The 17,853-nt window shown below is 43.4% G+C and overlaps 1 protein-coding gene across 4 annotated transcripts in view; it reads left to right on the top strand.

The window, feature by feature from the left end:
* The window catches only part of ARHGAP17 (Rho GTPase activating protein 17), a 203,659-nt gene that overhangs the window by 180,331 nt on the left and 5,475 nt on the right, over positions 1 to 17,853 (top strand). For 2 of the 4 annotated variants that reach the window (XM_073636513.1, XM_073636510.1), the window contains one exon: positions 7,835 to 8,431. In XM_073636513.1, the coding sequence (XP_073492614.1) occupies positions 7,835 to 8,431 (597 nt within the window). Of the gene's footprint in view, positions 1 to 7,834; positions 8,432 to 11,699; positions 11,724 to 17,718; positions 17,769 to 17,853 lie in introns of all 4 variants that reach the window. The other 2 variants (XM_073636511.1, XM_073636512.1) reach the window with 2 other exon arrangements.

Genomic DNA, 17,853 nt, shown 5'->3' on the forward strand with positions numbered 1-17,853 from the left:
AAGCAGGGGCTTCCAGGATGAAGAGTGGCGGTACATACCGCAGCTGAAAGCCACCCCTTCCTTGCCGAGCGCGGCATCAGGTCGTGGGGGACCCCTATCGCGTCCACAGGGCCGCAGCATGGAGACAGTCCGCTCTCCCCTGTATCCATACAGGCCGCAAAATTTGGAACCAGCGGGCCGGACGACGGGTGACGTCATTTCCGGCGGGGGGGCGGACGCTTTCCCTTTGAACCGCGACTTCCGGTTCCGGGTCGCGGGGCTGATAGGGGGCCGGGCTCAGGCTGGAGTGAGTCGCTTCACATGTACTCAGTGTGAGACTCTACACAGGCAACCACTTGCAGTCATGTCTGAGGCTGATGCTGCAGCTCATTCGGACGCTGTCTCCAGCCTTCCAAAGGTAAGAGTTCCCTGGGGAGGGGTCCTCTCTATCTAAGGTTTGCTCTCCCTCTTGTATGGTTCCTTACTTAGAGGGAGGGCAGTCCCCCTGGGTGGTCAGGGGGTGGGGGGGTGAGCGCAGTTCCCTTAAGATGGATCTGGAACTCCCCCAGGGTTGTTTCCACTTAAACTTGCTGGAAGTAATATGGTTTTTTTGTATGTATTTTCAGAAATCTACAGAAAAAACAAAGTCCACTCATGTCTCTAAAAGGAAGTGTGCCTCTTGTAGAGACAGTTTAGGGGAAGCATGGACTAAAGTTTTATGTAAGGAGTGCATAGACTCCCTGGTTAAGGAAAGGGAATCTGAACAGCAGTCTGGGTTGGCAGCTTCTGTGAAAGAGCTGTCATCCACCTTTTCATCTTTTAAAACTTTTTTTGAGACGTTCAAGCTTCCCTCTAAACCCATTCAGCAGGACACAACCCCGCCTCATGCTCAGGGCTCTGCACCTGCCAGATCTACCAATTTAGTTATGGCAGAGGAGATGTCAGGCCCTTCCGGGGTGGAGCAGAGGCAACCGGACAGTGGCACGTCTGATTCCCATGAGGAATCAGAAGGGGAGGACCAGGACGGGGAGTCCAGGAAAATCTCCAGGTATAAATTGTCCCTGGATGAGGTGGAAGATCTCTTGGGGGCAATATATACAACCCTCGGGATACACGAGGATAAAAAACCCCTATCTCTCCACGACCTTATGTATAAGGGCTTGGGAGATCAAAAAAGAAAAGTTTTTCCAGTACATGAAGTGCTGGTGGAAACGATTAAGAAGGAGTGGCAGGATCCTGAGAGGAAACCCTTCTTTTCTAGCTCCCTTAAGAGAAGGTTTCCATTTTCAGAGGATCCAGCGTCCATTTGGAATAAAAATCCCAAGTTGGATGCCGCCTTCTCTCAGGTCTCTAGACATACAGACCTGGCATTCGAGGATATGGGGGCTTTGTCGGATGTCATGGACAAAAGGATAGACTCACTTCTAAAAAAGACGTGGGACTCAACTGTGGGTAACTTAAAGCCAGAAATGGCTGTTACGGTCGTAGCCCGCAATTTAGAACACTGGCTTTTCCAGATTCAGGAGCACATTGAAGCTGGCACAGCCAAGGAGACTATCCTAGCCTCGTTCCCCACGATTCTGCGAGGAATCGCATACATTGCAGACGCCTCAGCAGAGTCAGTCCGTATGTCGGCCAGATCAGCGGCGCTGGCGAATTCGGCCAGAAGAGCGCTCTGGCTGAAAACTTGGCCGGGGGACACCGCCTCCAAGGTCAAATTGTGCGGGATACCCCTGACAGGTGATCTACTCTTTGGCCCTGGTTTAGAGACGGTCTTAGACCGTACAGCGGACAAAAAGAAGTCCTTTCCGCCTAAAAGGAAAGCCCCAGCTCAGATGAGAAAGGGGTTTTGTCCGAAAAAAGGCAAGGAATCTCCCAAGCAAGGGAAGAAAACTTGGGGCCAAAGAGGCAAGGGCAGAGGAGGGGCGATTTTTCGCCCTCCTGAGAAGGCCCGTAAAGATCAATGACTCTCTAGGGACGGTGGGAGGAAGACTGGGGGCCTTCCTTCCACAGTGGGAGACCCTCTCACCCAATCGATTCATCCTGGGGGTCATAAGAAGGGGGTATCTCTTGGAATTCTCAAGACCACCCCCGCAAAGGTTCCTTGTTACGAAGCTTCCCAGCTGCACAGCAAGGGCCGAAGCTTTGGTGGACGCCCTGAAGGAACTGGAGATTCAGAACGTAGTTCACAGAGTACCAAGGGGGCAGGAAGGAGAGGGGTTCTATTCCCACGTATTTGTGGTGAAAAAGCCCTCGGGAAAATTCAGACTGATTCTGAATTTAAAACCCTTAAACAGGTCAATTTGCTACAAAAGGTTCCGCATGGAGTCAATCTTTACGGTCAGGGCCCTGCTACCACACAACGGTTATATGGTGTCTCTGGATCTCAGAGACGCATATTTACACGTCCCTATCGCAGAAACCTCCCAGAGGTTCCTCCGTTTAGCAGTAGACCTGCAGGGCACAATACTGCATCTGCAGTTTCAAGCACTGCCTTTCGGGCTATCCTCCTCGCCCCGCATATTCACAAAGGTACTGGCAGAGGCGTTGGCCTTCCTGCGACTCCAGGGGGTATCAGTTATAGCCTATCTGGACGACCTGCTTCTTTTTGCAGTATCCCCAGAACAGTTGATCAGAGACCTCGATCTAACCAAGAGGGTTCTAACAGGTTTGGGGTGGCTGCTGAACTTAGAAAAGTCCAGTCTCATTCCCTCACAGCGCATTGTGTACCTGGGGTACCTGTTGGACACTCCGCTCTCGAGAGTTTTTCTTCCAAGAGAAAAAATTCTAAAACTGGACAGAGCAGTTCTCTCCCTCCAGTGCAACCATCTGGTGTCCAAGAGGTCCATAATGTCAACATTAGGCCTGCTAACTTCTACTCTTCCAGCAGTGCAGTGGGCAGGATTACATTTTCGCCCCCTACAATCATATGTACTAAGAGTATGGGACCACAGTCAGAGGGATCTAGACACCTTAGTACAGGTTCCCCATCAAATAAAGAGATCTCTTTGGTGGTGGAGGAAGGAAGTGAACTTGTCACAGGGACGTCTGTGGCTCATCCCAGTCCCACAGATCCTAACCACGGATGCAAGTGGCAAGGGCTGGGGGGCACATCTGGGATCCCTTCTAGCGCAGGGCACATGGAAGGGCGACGAGCTGCAGAGGTCTTCCAATTGGAAAGAGCTGAGGGCAGTAGGCCTAGCCCTCAGATTCTTCAAAAAGGAACTCCAGGGCCACCATGTACAGGTACGGTCGGACAACTCATCCACCGTGGCCTATATAAACAAGCAGGGAGGCACCAGGAGCGGAAGTCTGCTGGCCCTAGCAGAAGACATTCTAAGCTGGGCCGAGTCCAACACTCTCTCACTCTCAGCGGTTTTTCTGAGAGGGGAGAGGAATATAATCGCAGATTTTCTCAGCCGGAGGAGTCTAAAGGAAGGAGATTGGGCCCTCAACCAGGAGGTTTTCAATCTCATATCCGAGAAATGGGGACCCCCGGAAGTGGATCTTTTCGCTTCAAAAGACAACGCGAAAACCCCCTGTTTTTTCTCCCTAAACGCAGGGGAAGGAGCACTGGGAGTGGACGCATTATCTCAGAGTTGGCATTTCAGGACATGTTATGCCTTCCCTCCTCCGGTACTATTACCGGCGGTTCTGAGGAAGTTTCAATTAGAGAGCACCTCTCTTATTCTGGTAGCTCCACATTGGCCGAAAAGGGCATGGTTTTCAGTCCTCAGTCAGTTAGCAGCGGAACCTCCCCTTTTCCTTCCACCTCGAAAGGTTCTTCTGTCGCAGGGTCCAGTCCTCTGCCCACAGGTGCAGCAGTGGAAATTAGCGGCCTGGCTACTGAGGAGGGTATATTAAGATCCAAGGGGTTTTCAGAGAGCTTGATCTCTACCCTCCTCAACAGTAGGAAAAAGGAGACCCGTAAGATTTACAAAAAGGTCTGGCTCCTTTTCAACAAATGGTGCATAGAAAACTCCTTCTCGGTGCAGAGTCCCGTAGCTGTGTTGGAATTTCTGCAGTGTGGAGCGGACAAGGGTTTATCTGTAGCTACCCTTAAAAGTCAGGTTTCAGCACTCAGTGCTTACCTGGAGAAGTCTCTGGCTACCAATCCATGGGTGGTCAGATTCTTTAAGGCACTGTCAAGACAGAGACCTACCAGGGGTCCTCCCTTTCCCGGGTGGGACCTATCTCTGGTTTTACAGAGCCTTACGGGAAGTCCCTTTGAGCCATTGGGCAGGTGCCTGTTAAGGGAACTTACCCTAAAAACAGTATTTTTAGTTGCAGTGACAACTGCCAGGAGGGTCAGCGAAATTGAGGCGTTATCAATTAGACCTCCTTTTTGTGTTATTTTGCCAGACAGGATAGTCCTTAAGACTGATCCAGCTTTTTTGCCTAAGGTGGCGTCAGGCTTTCATAGAAGCCAGGAAGTAGTCCTACCCTCGTTTTGTCCCAATCCTTCAGGTGAAAGGGAACTAAAATTTCATTTTTTAGATGTAAGGAGGTGTATCCTACAATACCTAGAGATGACTAAAACAATAAGGAAGTCTGATTCTCTATTTATTTTATTTTCTGGGGCCAGAAAGGGTCTCAGAGCGTCCCGACGCACGATTGCCAGGTGGCTTAGATTAGCTATTGGGCAGGCATATTCTTTAGCAGGGAAGGAGGTCCCTAGAGGCATAAAGGCACACTCCATCAGAGCAGTGGCAACTTCCCAGGCAGAGAAGGCTGGAGCAACGCCAGAGCAAATATGCAAGGCAGCAACATGGTCCAGCTACTCCACTTTTGTTAGACATTACAGAGTGGACCTGGTGGCGGCAGGTGAGCAGGCTTTTGGGCGAAAAGTTCTGCAAGCTGTAGTCCCACCCTAATTGGTAAGTGCTCGATTATCCTCTCTATTGTGGCTGTCCTGAAATGACGGAAAGGGAAAATTAAAGTTACGTACCGGTAACGTCTTTTCCTGTAGTCTTTCAGGACAGCCCTAGTTACCCACCCTAAGCTTGGGGGGGTCTTATTAAAGACCAGAACGCAATATGGTAATGATATTGATTGGTATGTTATTAATGTGTTCTTGTGTCTCCCCAGCGGCCGGAGGTACTCTTGAAAGAACTGAGGTCTGGCAGGGGAGGAGAGATTTTATGGGCTGGCGCAGTGTTTCCAGAGGAAGGGGAGGAGACTATCTCTCTATTGTGGCTGTCCTGAAAGACTACAGGAAAAGACGTTACCGGTACGTAACTTTAATTTTTTTTCCTGATCTTTACTCAAACAATGACTTTAAAATTAATAAAGGTGGTTGGTCTGCATTACAACCAGGCAGCTAGTATTTTCAGATGGAGGCCAGCAATACAAATTCCTGTATGTCTTTCATTACATAAGTACTTCCTCCCAAGAGTCAGTGGGGTAGGTGTTAGCCCAGATAATAATTAAAAAAAAAAACTGTTGCAGGAAAAAGCCATATATAAAAACAGTTCTGTTTTTAGGACCTAAAAGAGGTGTGGCGTGTTTATAGCTGGGAGTGGTCTACTTCAACTGAGGTGTCAAGATTGAAGTGATTGTAAATCCTTACACATACCCGGTGAAGTGACAAATCCTCTTATATAAGTTGTACCGGTCTATCTGCAGTCTTCTCTAAATCCATTCAAAGTCCAGAATTTCTAACGTTTGTCTGAGCATTCAGAAAGCAATAAAGTACACACTATAGAGGGATATGCTTTGTTCATATTTCATGTCTGAGGTTTACAACCATGACAGCAGCTAGCCGCCATATCCCCTGTATCTTTTTTTCAGTCAAGTTGGTCGGGTTTCAAATAAGTGGTCCCAGCGGCATATTCGCCTTATAGGCAGCAGGAGAGGTACAAGTCGTCGCCTCCCGGCGCTTCCTGGTCAATTCTCAGCTTGCCAGAGCCGTTGGTAAGCTCGGAGCCAATCCGATGCAGTCGATGGCTAGGCAGGAAGCCGAGTGAGGGTAAGATAGCCCCCATTCAGCCCTTGGAGGACCAGAGCGACCTCAGACAGCACTTCTGGGTCTTGGGCATATTGACAAGATTTTTTTTATTTTTTATTTTCAAGTTAAAATATGTATGTATGTGTGTGTATGTATATGTATATATATATATATATATATCTATATAGATATATATCTATATAGATATATATATCTATATAGATATATATATCTATATAGATATATATATCTATATAGATATATATATCTATATATATATATATATCTATCTATCTATCTATCTATATATATATATATATATATATCTATCTATATATATAGATCTCTCTCTCTCTCTCTCTATATATATATATATATATATATATATATATATATATATATATATATATATATATATATATATATATAATTTTTTTTTTTTTTTTTTTTTTTCCTTTTAAAGGTAAATGAGAGATCTGGGGTCTTTTTGACCCCAGGTCTCTCAATAAAGAGGACCTGTCATGCTTATTTCTATTACAAGGGATGTTTATAGTCCTTGTAATAGGAATAAAAGCAATCGAAAAAAAATTAAAGGGACAGTGCAAAAATAAAAACACAAATCTATTGCTCTTAGGCTAATAAAAAGTCCTGATAAATAGCAGCTAGAACAATATTGTTGCAGACAATAAACAATAGTATGTGATAGAGGTGCAGCGCTGTACTAAATAATGTGCAATATGAATAATAAGTTCATAGGTATTCAACGAGATGTTCCTAAACTGTTGTGATGATAGATGGAAGCCGTCACCAACACCCAATCACACTGACTCTTACCCCAAGGTAAAGACAATTAAGCAGTATGTAACATCTCATGGCAATCTCTGCAGTCCTCAGCGCCAAGAAAATCACTTCCTCCTGAGCGAAATTAGACTTGCACCAATAGGCAGGTAATGGATGCCGATTCAATTATGTAATCCACCAACAGACCACACGAATGCCAATAGGAACTTCCACCACAATGATACTCTCAAGAAATTAATAAAATAATCCTCATTGCGCAGACATCCCAAATAACGATTTATTTAAACGAAAGAGTAAAACTCACATTTACATAATAGAATACACGCATGTGGAAAACGACCAGCATTTCCAACCAGCAAGATGGCCGCTTCGTACCTAGGCACGTACTCGCGTCACATGTTCCAGCTCCTCCCTGCACGTTTCGTCATCAGATGATGTCGTCGGGTGAAAAATAAAAAGTAAAATAAATAAGAATTTATTTTTTTTAAATGCCCCATCCCTCCGAGCTTGTGAGCAGAAGCAAACGCATATGTAAGTCGTGCCCTCGTATGCGAATGGTGTTCACACCACACTTGTGAGGTATCGCTGCGATCATTAGAGCAAGAGCAAAAATTATAGCGCAAGACCTCCTCTGTAATTCTAAACAGGTAACCTGTAAAAAAAAATTTTCGCCTATGAAGCTTTTTTAAGTACTGTAGTTTGACGCCATTCCACGAGCATGCGCAATTTTAAAGCATGACATATTGGGTGTCTATATACTCAGCGTAACATCTTTCACATTATACAAAAAAGAACTTTACTGTTTTTTTTTTTTATTTTTATTAAACATTAAAGTGTATTTTTTTTCCCAAAAATTTGTCTTTAAAAGACCACTGCGCAAATCCAGTGTGACATAAAATATTGCAATGTCCACCATTTTATTCTCTATGGTCTCTGCTAAAATATACTTATAATGTTTGGGGGTTCTAAGTCATTTTCTAACAAAAAATACAGATTTTTACTTGTAAACAACAAATGTCAGAAAAAGGCCTGGTCTTAACGTGGCTAAATAAGTCAGAAAGTTGATTATCACCATTGTAATTCGGTATTGCATTGTTTCTCTTGCAGTTACTAAGAAACCTGCCCCAGCTCCTCCAAAGCCAGTAATCCCCCATCCTATACAACCTGGAAATCAGAATGTGCCTATTGCAGCTAATGCCCCTCCTTCCATCTCCCCCAAACCCTCTAGCCATGGCCATAGTGCCTCTCCGCCAAACAGCACCAGTAATCAAAGCGGCACAGCAGCTCCCAGTTCACACTCACATGGCACCTTACCACGCAGGCATTCGGGTAGCCAGCCTTTCATACAGGCACCTAATCATCCCCCCCCACAGCCACCCACGCAGCCAGCACCTCAACCCAAGCCCACGGTTCAGTCCACCATTTCATCCACAGAGTCAGCCGCAGAGCAATCCTCCAGCCCTTCACACTCCCCAACACCACCAGATACTCCTCCTCCCATTGCAGATCACCCAGCTGCCCAGGGCATCCTGTTGGAAGCCACCCAGACCCACCCCTTACCCCAGCAAAACTCTGGCACCCTTCCCCGACCGCGCCCTGTCCCCAAACCACGTATCCGACCAACTGTCCCCCCTCCTCCCCAGCCCCCAGCATCTCAATTGCCTGGAGAAATACAGTCGCCATCTACTTCCAAGATCATCACTGGTAAGTACAGTAGAGTCTTTAGAATTGAAAATGTGTATAATGTAATGCAACTCAGAAAAATCCAGTACCCAAAGGTTTCATACCTAGGATCCAGAGGTTTTATTGAGGGGGCCTTCTAAGGTTTCCTTCACAAATTCACTGATAGTTTTTCTCATGAAAAACAAGATGATTTACTCTATGCCAGCAGCTGGAGTGTATGGTGCAGTTATCAGCAGAGTGTTCCCTCCGCTATCAAACAAGCATTTCTGTAGTACATTGCCTTGCTGTCAGTAACCCATTGACAGCATGGATGTGATCGAGTACATCCGGCTCTAAGACTGAGAACTGTGCGATCAAACCACTGATTGCTTGATTATCAGAACTCCATGAGAAGAGAGCTGGTGAATGTCAGTCACCACTGTCTACTCTGCCCCCCCCCCCCCGCGCTCACTTGAGCGCTGGGCTGTGGAGGGGGTGTGAGGGGCTGCCTCAGGCTCTCAGCGGCTCACTGAGGCTGAGCCAGGTGCCAGTCCAGGGTGGTGGGAGGATCCCCTATACATTGTCGCGATCTTTCCCCTGCCTGGACCGGCAGTGTGATGTCAGCTGACAGCGGGCTTCAGTCTGCTAAAAATGGGTCACAGGAGTGCAGAACGAACTGCACTCCTGTGATCCACAGGAGAGGTACAGCCAAACAAGCTTTGGCTGTACTTCTTTAAGTTATAGTATAACTAAAGGCAAAACTTTTTTTTTTTTTAGTTTTGGATAGAGTGTCAGTTTTTATTGCTGTCTGTGCCCCCGTTAAGGAGATTCACCCTCACTATATGTCATGTTTACCAGTCTCATTGAAAGTAAAAGAAAATCCCAAATTTTGGGTTGTCCCCAGAAAAGTGATGGAGGGAAATCTTCCAATGGTGACCTGGGGGATCCCCAAGGAAGTTCCTTAATTTGCAGGGATTTCCACTCAGTTCCTGTTTGGCTGTGGGACAGGAAGTGAAGGGAAATCTCCGCAATGGGATGCAAATGGAGAAAAAAAAAATCTGACAAGTTATAACCCTCACGTTATCCAAAATGAAAAAAAAAGTTTTGCCTATAGTTCAACAAGTTATACATAGTCAAATTTGTTTTTTTGACTAGTTGTTAGGAATAAAGTAATGTGTGTTTTTTTTAAAGACTTTAAGACTTTTTTTTAGTTTAGCTCATTGAAAAAAAAAAAAAATCTAGGTCCTTGGTGTTCGTCCTTTTAAAAATTTCTAAATTCAGGACAAGTAACACCTAGCAATCCTGTCGCTTGCAGCAACACATAACCAACAGGATTACTAAAGAGAACAGACCACTCAATGGCTAAAACAAAAGCAACATTAGAGTGACATCTTGCTTGTTTCAGTTGTAATGGATCAAAGAGAGCTCCGAAATGAAAAATCCTTAGGAGTCCAAAGTCTTTATTACTTAACTGGTTACAATAAGCAGGGCAAAAGAAAGCCAATGCTCTATGATCTACAAGCCCTTTCTATTGATATTGACTAATGTACTACTTCTCTGGATCTAATGACAATTCTTGAATAGGAATGTGTACAATGCTCACTGACCATATTGTGTTTTATTGTGAAGTCTATTGGATTAGTTTGTTCCTGTATGATTTGAAATTCATAAATAAAAATTAAAAAAAGAGCCAATGCACTTAAAGCGGAGGTTCACACAAAAATCGAACCTCCGCTTTTCGGAACCATCCCCCCCTCCGGTGTCATATTTGGCACCTTTCAGGGGGGGAGGGGGGTGCAGATACCTGTCTAAGACAGGTATTTGCACCCACTTCCGGGCATAGACTCCCACGGGAGTCTACGCCACTTCCCTTCTCCCCACGCTGTCTGCTGGGACACACACGGGTCCCAGAGACAGCAGGGACCATTCGGATTGCGCAGCGCGACTTGCGCGTGCGCAGTAGGGAACCCAGGAAGTGAAGCCACAAGGCTTCATTTCCTGATTCCCTTACCGTTGATGGCGGCGGTAGCATCCGAGGGACGGTTCGGCCTCGGGTGTCGACATCACTGGACCCTGGGACAGGTAAGTGTCCTATTTTTAAAAGTGAGCAGCTGCAGTATTTGTAGCTGCTGACTTAAAAAAATAAATACATTTTGCGTGACTCCCACTTTAAGGGACCACACAATAAACCCTTATCTGGCCTGGAGTAAAAGCTTCAAATAACATACATAAAAAAAGTGATAAAGCAGATTTGCCGCTAAAAATACACACATATCTTCATTTTCATGTGTGTTGTGTTAAACTTCTCCTCCAGCCCCGATGAAGGGGGTTGTGTGCTGTAACTAGTAGAACAGTAAAGATTGTGGACACCCAAGGCTTTTTCATTTGGCCTTCTCTTTGACCTATTACACATGGATTTCTCAGCTCGAGTGAATCAGTTGGGCTCAAGTAATAACTTTGTCCGTATTTTGATAGCCTGTGAAAATTCATGTCCAGCCCCTCTACCTCCTAATCTTGCTTGTTTCAGCCAGCGAGGAAGAGATGCTGTAGGAGCAAAGTCAAAATGGGAAATTAAGTCATCTCTAATTTGAGTAAGGCAAGAGGGAAGTTAGTCTTGTGCCTCTGCTCCATGCACATAGTATTATGTAGCTCTGACTGTAATTTTCGAACCCCCACCCTTTTCCAAAACAGTGCCCTATTTCTTGAGTACATAGAACATAGAGTTTTTTCACTAGGTTACATTAAGAGTATCCAGCACAGCCTCCCAGTTAGTAAACAGACTTTAATCCCTAATTGGTCTATTCTGATTAGTACACCCCATTTTAAAAGACTTTTACGTGGGAAAGGAAGGCAGTCACACTCATTGACACCTTCACTGTCAATCTCTGCTTTGTGGAAAGCATCCTGGTAGAAGGACACTGCAATAGTATTAGAAATATTGTAGAATTGGTTCCACTTGATATCACTAATGGAAAAGCTACTTACCGCATCTTGTTAATTGTTCAACCATCCTTTTCCTAATAGTGTGAATTTCCTAAACTCCTACTTACATAAACTTGTGGTGTTGCACATAAAATGGCCATTTTCTTTTTTTTTTTTTTAACGGCTTACGCCTGCAGACCAGATGCTGTTTCACCTCTGCCTTAAATCATAAGTGGAATATATACTCAGTCCATGCTGGCTATCACTGGCTGTTTTTGCTCTCAGCATGACACTAAACCCAAAAATCAGAGATGGGGTGGTGGGGTTGGCGGTGAGCTGCGTGGTGGGCAACGCTTGCTAATAGTTTTGTCTGTGGTGCCTCCAACAGGTTGCGAAAGTTACCGGTATTAAGGTTTGTACACTGCTGACACTGCCTGCACCGCCTCTGTGTTTGTGTTGACCGCTTGGCCTTGCGACCTTTGCCAATTCTTGATTTTCATTTCACTCCATCCCACTCTCAACCATATTGTCCAGACCCCCCCCCCCCCCCCCCCCCCCCTCCCTACCATCTGCACCCAGCACCAAATCTGCATCCCATCAGCACTATCCTGCACCATAGCAATAAACACTCCTGGGGAGCTGATTCGTTACCTGATACAAGAAAGTCCATTAATAGGGATAGCTACAGTGACTTTCTTTACCAGGAATCGGTTGCTAATGGAACCATTTAGTTCCCCCCTTGGGCTTATAGGATTCTGTTTATCATTATACATAATATTCTTTTAACTGTATTGTTAACTGCATTACATATTCAGGTTTACTGTATAAAGCAGAGCCAACAATAAGCAAGATGCCATATCCTATAGCAGTGAAGTTTGAGTTAGGAGGTATTTTCTGATTGGCTGCTGTGGATATTGTACTTTACACTACTTCACTTTCTAAGACAGCCTTTCTCAACCTTTTAGACACAGAGGAACCCTTAAAAGAACTTTCCAGTCTCGGGGAACACCTGCTTAAAATTACTATATCTACAATTCATGATACATTAGTGTGATGGTCAGGGGGAAGAATGCTCCTTATACTTGTGGTTGATGGGAAGAAACACCCCCTTACAGATAGCTAAAAAGATCAATGGTGTCAATGGGAACTTATCTGAGAGGCAGGAATTACTCACTGCTCAAGGAACCCCTACCAACCTCTGGAGGAATCCTAGAGTTCAATGGAACCCTGGTCTAAACTATTGTAACTGTCATTTTATTAAGACCCTGTCACCAGACCATCTCGACAAAAAAAATTCCCATAAGATTGTATGTTCATTTAACATATTATTATATGCATGTTTTAACATGTAAAAGCTTCCCTTGTGTAGACATCCAAAGGCACAGAGACTGCTGCTGGGCACCACCATCATGGATGTGATGTCAGCAGACTCAAGTGACACATCATAGTATTCCCATTCACTCCTCCCTCAGCTGCTACATAAAAGCTTATGTTGGAAGGTCAATGGAGGGGTGAAGAAGCTGGGCCAGCACATAGAGTAATTAGGCACTCTCAGAAAAAGAGAGGGCTGTCTTGTTAGAAGAGATGGGGCTGTGCTAGGAAAATGGCTGTGGAATTTGGAAAGGAGTCAAACTTTCCAGTAAGTTCATAGGCACATTGTAAGTGAATAAAAGATGAATTCATGGCATGGAAAATTGCGGACTTGCAAAATTAAGGAACTATTTAAATTACAAATTTGTTTTCGGTACTTTTTGCCTGCTTTTTTTAAAGTTGGTGAGAGGGTCTCTTTAAAGGGCAACTCCAGTCGGGAAGGGTCTACAGGCTGTGTAGTGATCCTATGGTAAAATGAACTTGTCAGGACAGAAATGCTGTAATTGCCATCATAGTTATCCATTACTGCTTTCAGTCACCGATCTGAGACATTTATGCAGGTTAGGAGTCTCCAATTCACCAGCTGCATATTTATTCTGGATCTTTAGTTTAAAGTGGATGTAAACCCGAAATTTTTATTTATTTTATTTTTTTTATGTCATACTGTAGAGTATAAGATTTCCTATCATTTGAGCCCAGTCTTGCTACAAAGAGTTGATCCATCTCTGAGCAATCCTCTTTTATTGTTCAGTGAGTTAAAACTTGACAAGCAGAGAAAAACTTTGTGAAATCCTCCCCCTTGCTGTGAGTGACAGGTGATTTACATATCTCGTGCACTAGCCTAAGACATGCATTATTTTTTAATTCCCTCCCCCACTCCTTTTTTCAGCAGCTCTGCAAGGATTGGCTGTTCCACACCTCAGCATGATTTGGCATGCTGAAGTCATGTGGTTACTTTCCTGTCTTTTCACTGGATGTTAGAGATCATAGCAGAAGTTCAGTGTAAGAAATACACAGGAGAAAATGCATATTGACAAGGGGAGTGTAGAGGTGGGCGGGGAGTCTAATGACATCACGACTCCAGACAACAGACCCACCCACAGAATCTGCAGTTTTTTGGGTCTGATAACAGACAGAGGGGAGACATTTGACAGGTAAAGATACATGCAGGAGGCATGTATATCCTTATAGATAACCCCTATGGCAGTAGTTTAGAAAGGATGACATTGGGTTTACATCCACTTTAAGAAGTATAGAAGGAAGGATGACAGCCTCGATTTCTGGTTAAGAAGATATTAGTAACAGTCCAGTATTTCTCTGGAGATGAGTTTGCTAGTAGGTCCCAGTCTGATTGACTTCCAAAACCACAGGCCTACTCCTCAGTCTTGCCTGCACACTTAGGGGAGCTTTTTTTTTTTTTTTTTTTTTTTTTTTTTTTTTTTTTTTTTTTTTTTTTTTTTTTTGTTGTTTCAATATTTTCATAAAATTTTCAGAGAAAGGTAACAAACGAAACAACCACTAAGGCAGATGTATGGGGCCCTTTATTACCACTTGGGGATACATAAGCACAGCCCTACGGATCAGGCCATCAGGACAAAGCATCAAATAGCATTGCTTAAACATGGTCTGCCCAGGGTTTTCCTTTACCTGCACACACTCGGTATTCCCCTGCACGCATGCATTGATGATGGTATAAGGCATCACATCCTTCGTTTTGGGTGGCACACTGCTTTGGATATGCTGCACCCTGGTGGTAGAGCGGGATTTAGTTGGGATTTAGTTTGCATGGTAGATGGCTGTTCACCTCACGTCTAGACACTCACACCAATGTATGTGAATGTAACTGGCACACTAGTAATATCATATTGACAGCATTGCTGAAAACTTGTGCACACACTATAGCATTAAAGCGGCAAGAGTCAGCCAATTGATTTCTTTCACGTCCTTTTTACATTTAAAGCCATATTTCTCTGGAAATGATTTTGCTAGTAGGTCCCAGTCTGATTGACTTGGTTGGCTGGTAAAGCACCTTTTCTGTACAAGTGTCTGCATCGGTTTTCTTAATTTTTCAAATTTTGTTTGCATATGTCTGTTTTTTAATATATTTATTTCATCACCTATGATTTTTAATGTTATGCTGTCATACATTTATGTACATGCAAGCACAAACGCTCTTTCGTGTTTGTAGTCTGTGATAATAGTCACATTCAACTGAACTTCTGTAATGTTGAAGATGTTTTATATCTTCTCCAAAAGCCCCTTCTTCAGTTCTGATGAGTGTCAGGAACGTACCCCAGCACTTCTGTCCACACAGGTAGAACAAACCCCTTAATTCAATCGCAATCGAATGTATAGATGATGTTAACATCTCTACCCCTGCTATTTGACAACAGTTCAAACCTTTTAGTCATGTAAATTTAAGGAATTGACACCCAAGCAGACCTCCTGACACCAAGGATGGGAACAAAGTGGTTCCACAACTTGTACATCTCTCATCCTATTCTTTGACGCTCAACATTTACACATTCCATGGTGATTGGATTAAGGTGTTGGTGCTTCTTGAGTGGATATAAATGCTGGGCACTCGGAACCGAAGAAATGGCTTGGAGAAGCTACAAATTGAATAGGACTAACTACTCCTAGATATGCCATGACTTGTATATATGAAAGCCTTCACAGACATAGTCCGTAATGTTTTTATCTTAACTACTTTAACAACACTGTCTATAAACAGGTGATAGCATGAAAATGTAGCCGATACGCATGAGGTCAGTCCATTGTGAACTGATATTTTGGGTTTTAGTAGAGGTTGGAGAGTTGAACCCCCCCTCAACGTTTTTTGTGTCTGATGGTTGAGATTTTTTTTTTTTTTTCTTCAATCAAATTTTTTTATTGAAAGTTTTGTAGGTTTTACAAAAAGAAAAAAGAACAGCACACAAAAATAAAATAAAAAAAGGGGAAAGAAATGCAGTAAAATGGGCAGCAGCTTAGCAATCAGTGCTGAACCGCTTAAGACATTATTAATAAACCAAAATGCAGTCTTTGCATAACCAAGAACATATCTATTGCACTAGGCTGATTATCCCAAAAATATGCAGTGCGCTACACCTTTCGTAAGTCTACACAATATAGAGCAGGTAACACAATATTATATAATGAAAATCATAACTACTAACCCATCAGGAAAGATACCACGGTCTCTACACATACAGTCATTGCATACCTGTCGCCCAGTATACCATCAGGGATATGTCAAGTGACCATACTTACCTGGGATTGCAAGTACAAAAGCATGGATCAAGTACATTTTTTGCCTTTTAACACTGAAAAATCCACAGAGACACTAATGCAAGTGAAGCTAAGCCAGGGCTCTGCAACCATTGGTTGGGATCTTTAGATGTTTGAGTTCCCAGGTCACCTGCTATGGCCATTACGAGAGGATCCCACTTTTCCTGCAGGGATTTTTTTAATTCTTTTTATATAATGGTGAATGTCTCAGGAGGAGTTCGACTACACAAAGGTGGGAGAAGATACCCAAACCTGCCTGTGGACAGGAACAGAATCTGAAATGAAGCCTGGGAAATCTCACTATCGGATTATCCAAAACAAATAAGAAGCCAGGGGCTGTCTCAGCCCACCAGACTGTACCTATAACTAAAATATCGAATATGGGTGGACTGACTCTTTAAGGGAGCCATCTTGTTAGGAAAACTAGTATTCAGTGGGGTTGATGTACTAAAACTGGAGAATGTAAAATCTTTTTACATTTTTTTTCTCAAAGCTTAATTGAACAAGTGGACGTTAGAAGCTGATTGGCTTCCATGCACAGCTGTGCTAGATTTTGCACTCTGCAGTTTTAGTAAATCAGCCCCAGACCATGCCATCTTAGGAACTTGTAACTACTCTAGTACACTTTTTGAAAAATAGTTCTTCTTCCAACAAAACGGCCAACTTCTTTGACAGTTATTTTTTAAATGTCTAAGGTATTTGCTGGCTGTGCATTGAAGGCATACAATTTATACAAATAACAGCAATTTTAAATTAGGGACTTCCTCAATTAAATATTCAGGCTGTGAATATTAGAAGGGAGAAGTCATAAGGGGCTTTTGTGGGTCCTTTTTGAAGAACACCTTTGGGCTAAATGCCTTTTTAGTAAGATGAAAGGTATTTTTCTAGCAACAATATGAATTTTTTGTTCAAAGTGGAACTCCAACCAGAATAGTTTTCTTTTTAGATAGTTAGGAAGCTACCATCTCTCGTGAGAGGTGTCACCATTGGGAAGACTTACAAGAAAGGAAGTAGAGAAATCTAAAAGTTGACAGTCACTGGAACAGGAAGTGACAGGAAATACCATAAGAGTTCAACTGTGCTGGTGATAACTGTCAAAAGTAGATTTTCTTTAACTTCCTGCTGTGTCTGGACAAGAAGTGAGGGTGAAATTGTGGATTTATTTGGTGATAACTGTCCTAATTGGGATTATCTTGGACTTCCTTTTGGGTATACACAGAAAGTGAGGGTAAATCTCCCCAGTGGTAGTAAAAACTTAACAGAGCATCTAGTAATTCTCCACTCTATTCTAAACTTAGAATACCACTTTAAGAATCCTTGATGGTTCCATATTTCTCTTTCACAAGGCAACACCAATAAATAATATACAAAGGTATGGTTGTTTGCTCATAGCAACCAATCATCTCCTTTCCTTTAGACATTTTTAGAACGGTATAGATGAAAGAAAAGAAGAACCTGATTGCTTACCAAAAGCAGCAGAAGCAGTACTGCCTTAAGCCCCTTGCAGGCAGCCATTTTGTCTTGTGTACCAGTATGCTAAGGATAGATAGCCAAACTGTTCCCTGTGAGGACTACTCTATATGCCGTGTTCCTCATGGATATTCTAATTCCTTTTAAAAATTGGTTGAATATTTAGCTTTGCCAGAAAGATGGCTGCCATTAGAGCAGGTAGCTGAAAAAATGATTTGGCTTAACATGTTTCCCTGTATCAGATTTCTAACTTTAAACAATTTTATTGACCAACTCAGATGTTTGATGGGGCTTTATCAGTAAACACTGACTTTGGAAAATGTCAATGGTAAGGAACGAGGCACGTGATTGGCCAAAACATACATTCATCTGACACCCTCCAATCATGATTTCTGTCACTTGTGCTGGGTACT

The sequence above is a fragment of the Aquarana catesbeiana genome, linkage group LG06, assembly GCF_042186555.1.
Source record: "Aquarana catesbeiana isolate 2022-GZ linkage group LG06, ASM4218655v1, whole genome shotgun sequence".
Classification (NCBI taxonomy): domain Eukaryota; kingdom Metazoa; phylum Chordata; class Amphibia; order Anura; family Ranidae; genus Aquarana; species Aquarana catesbeiana.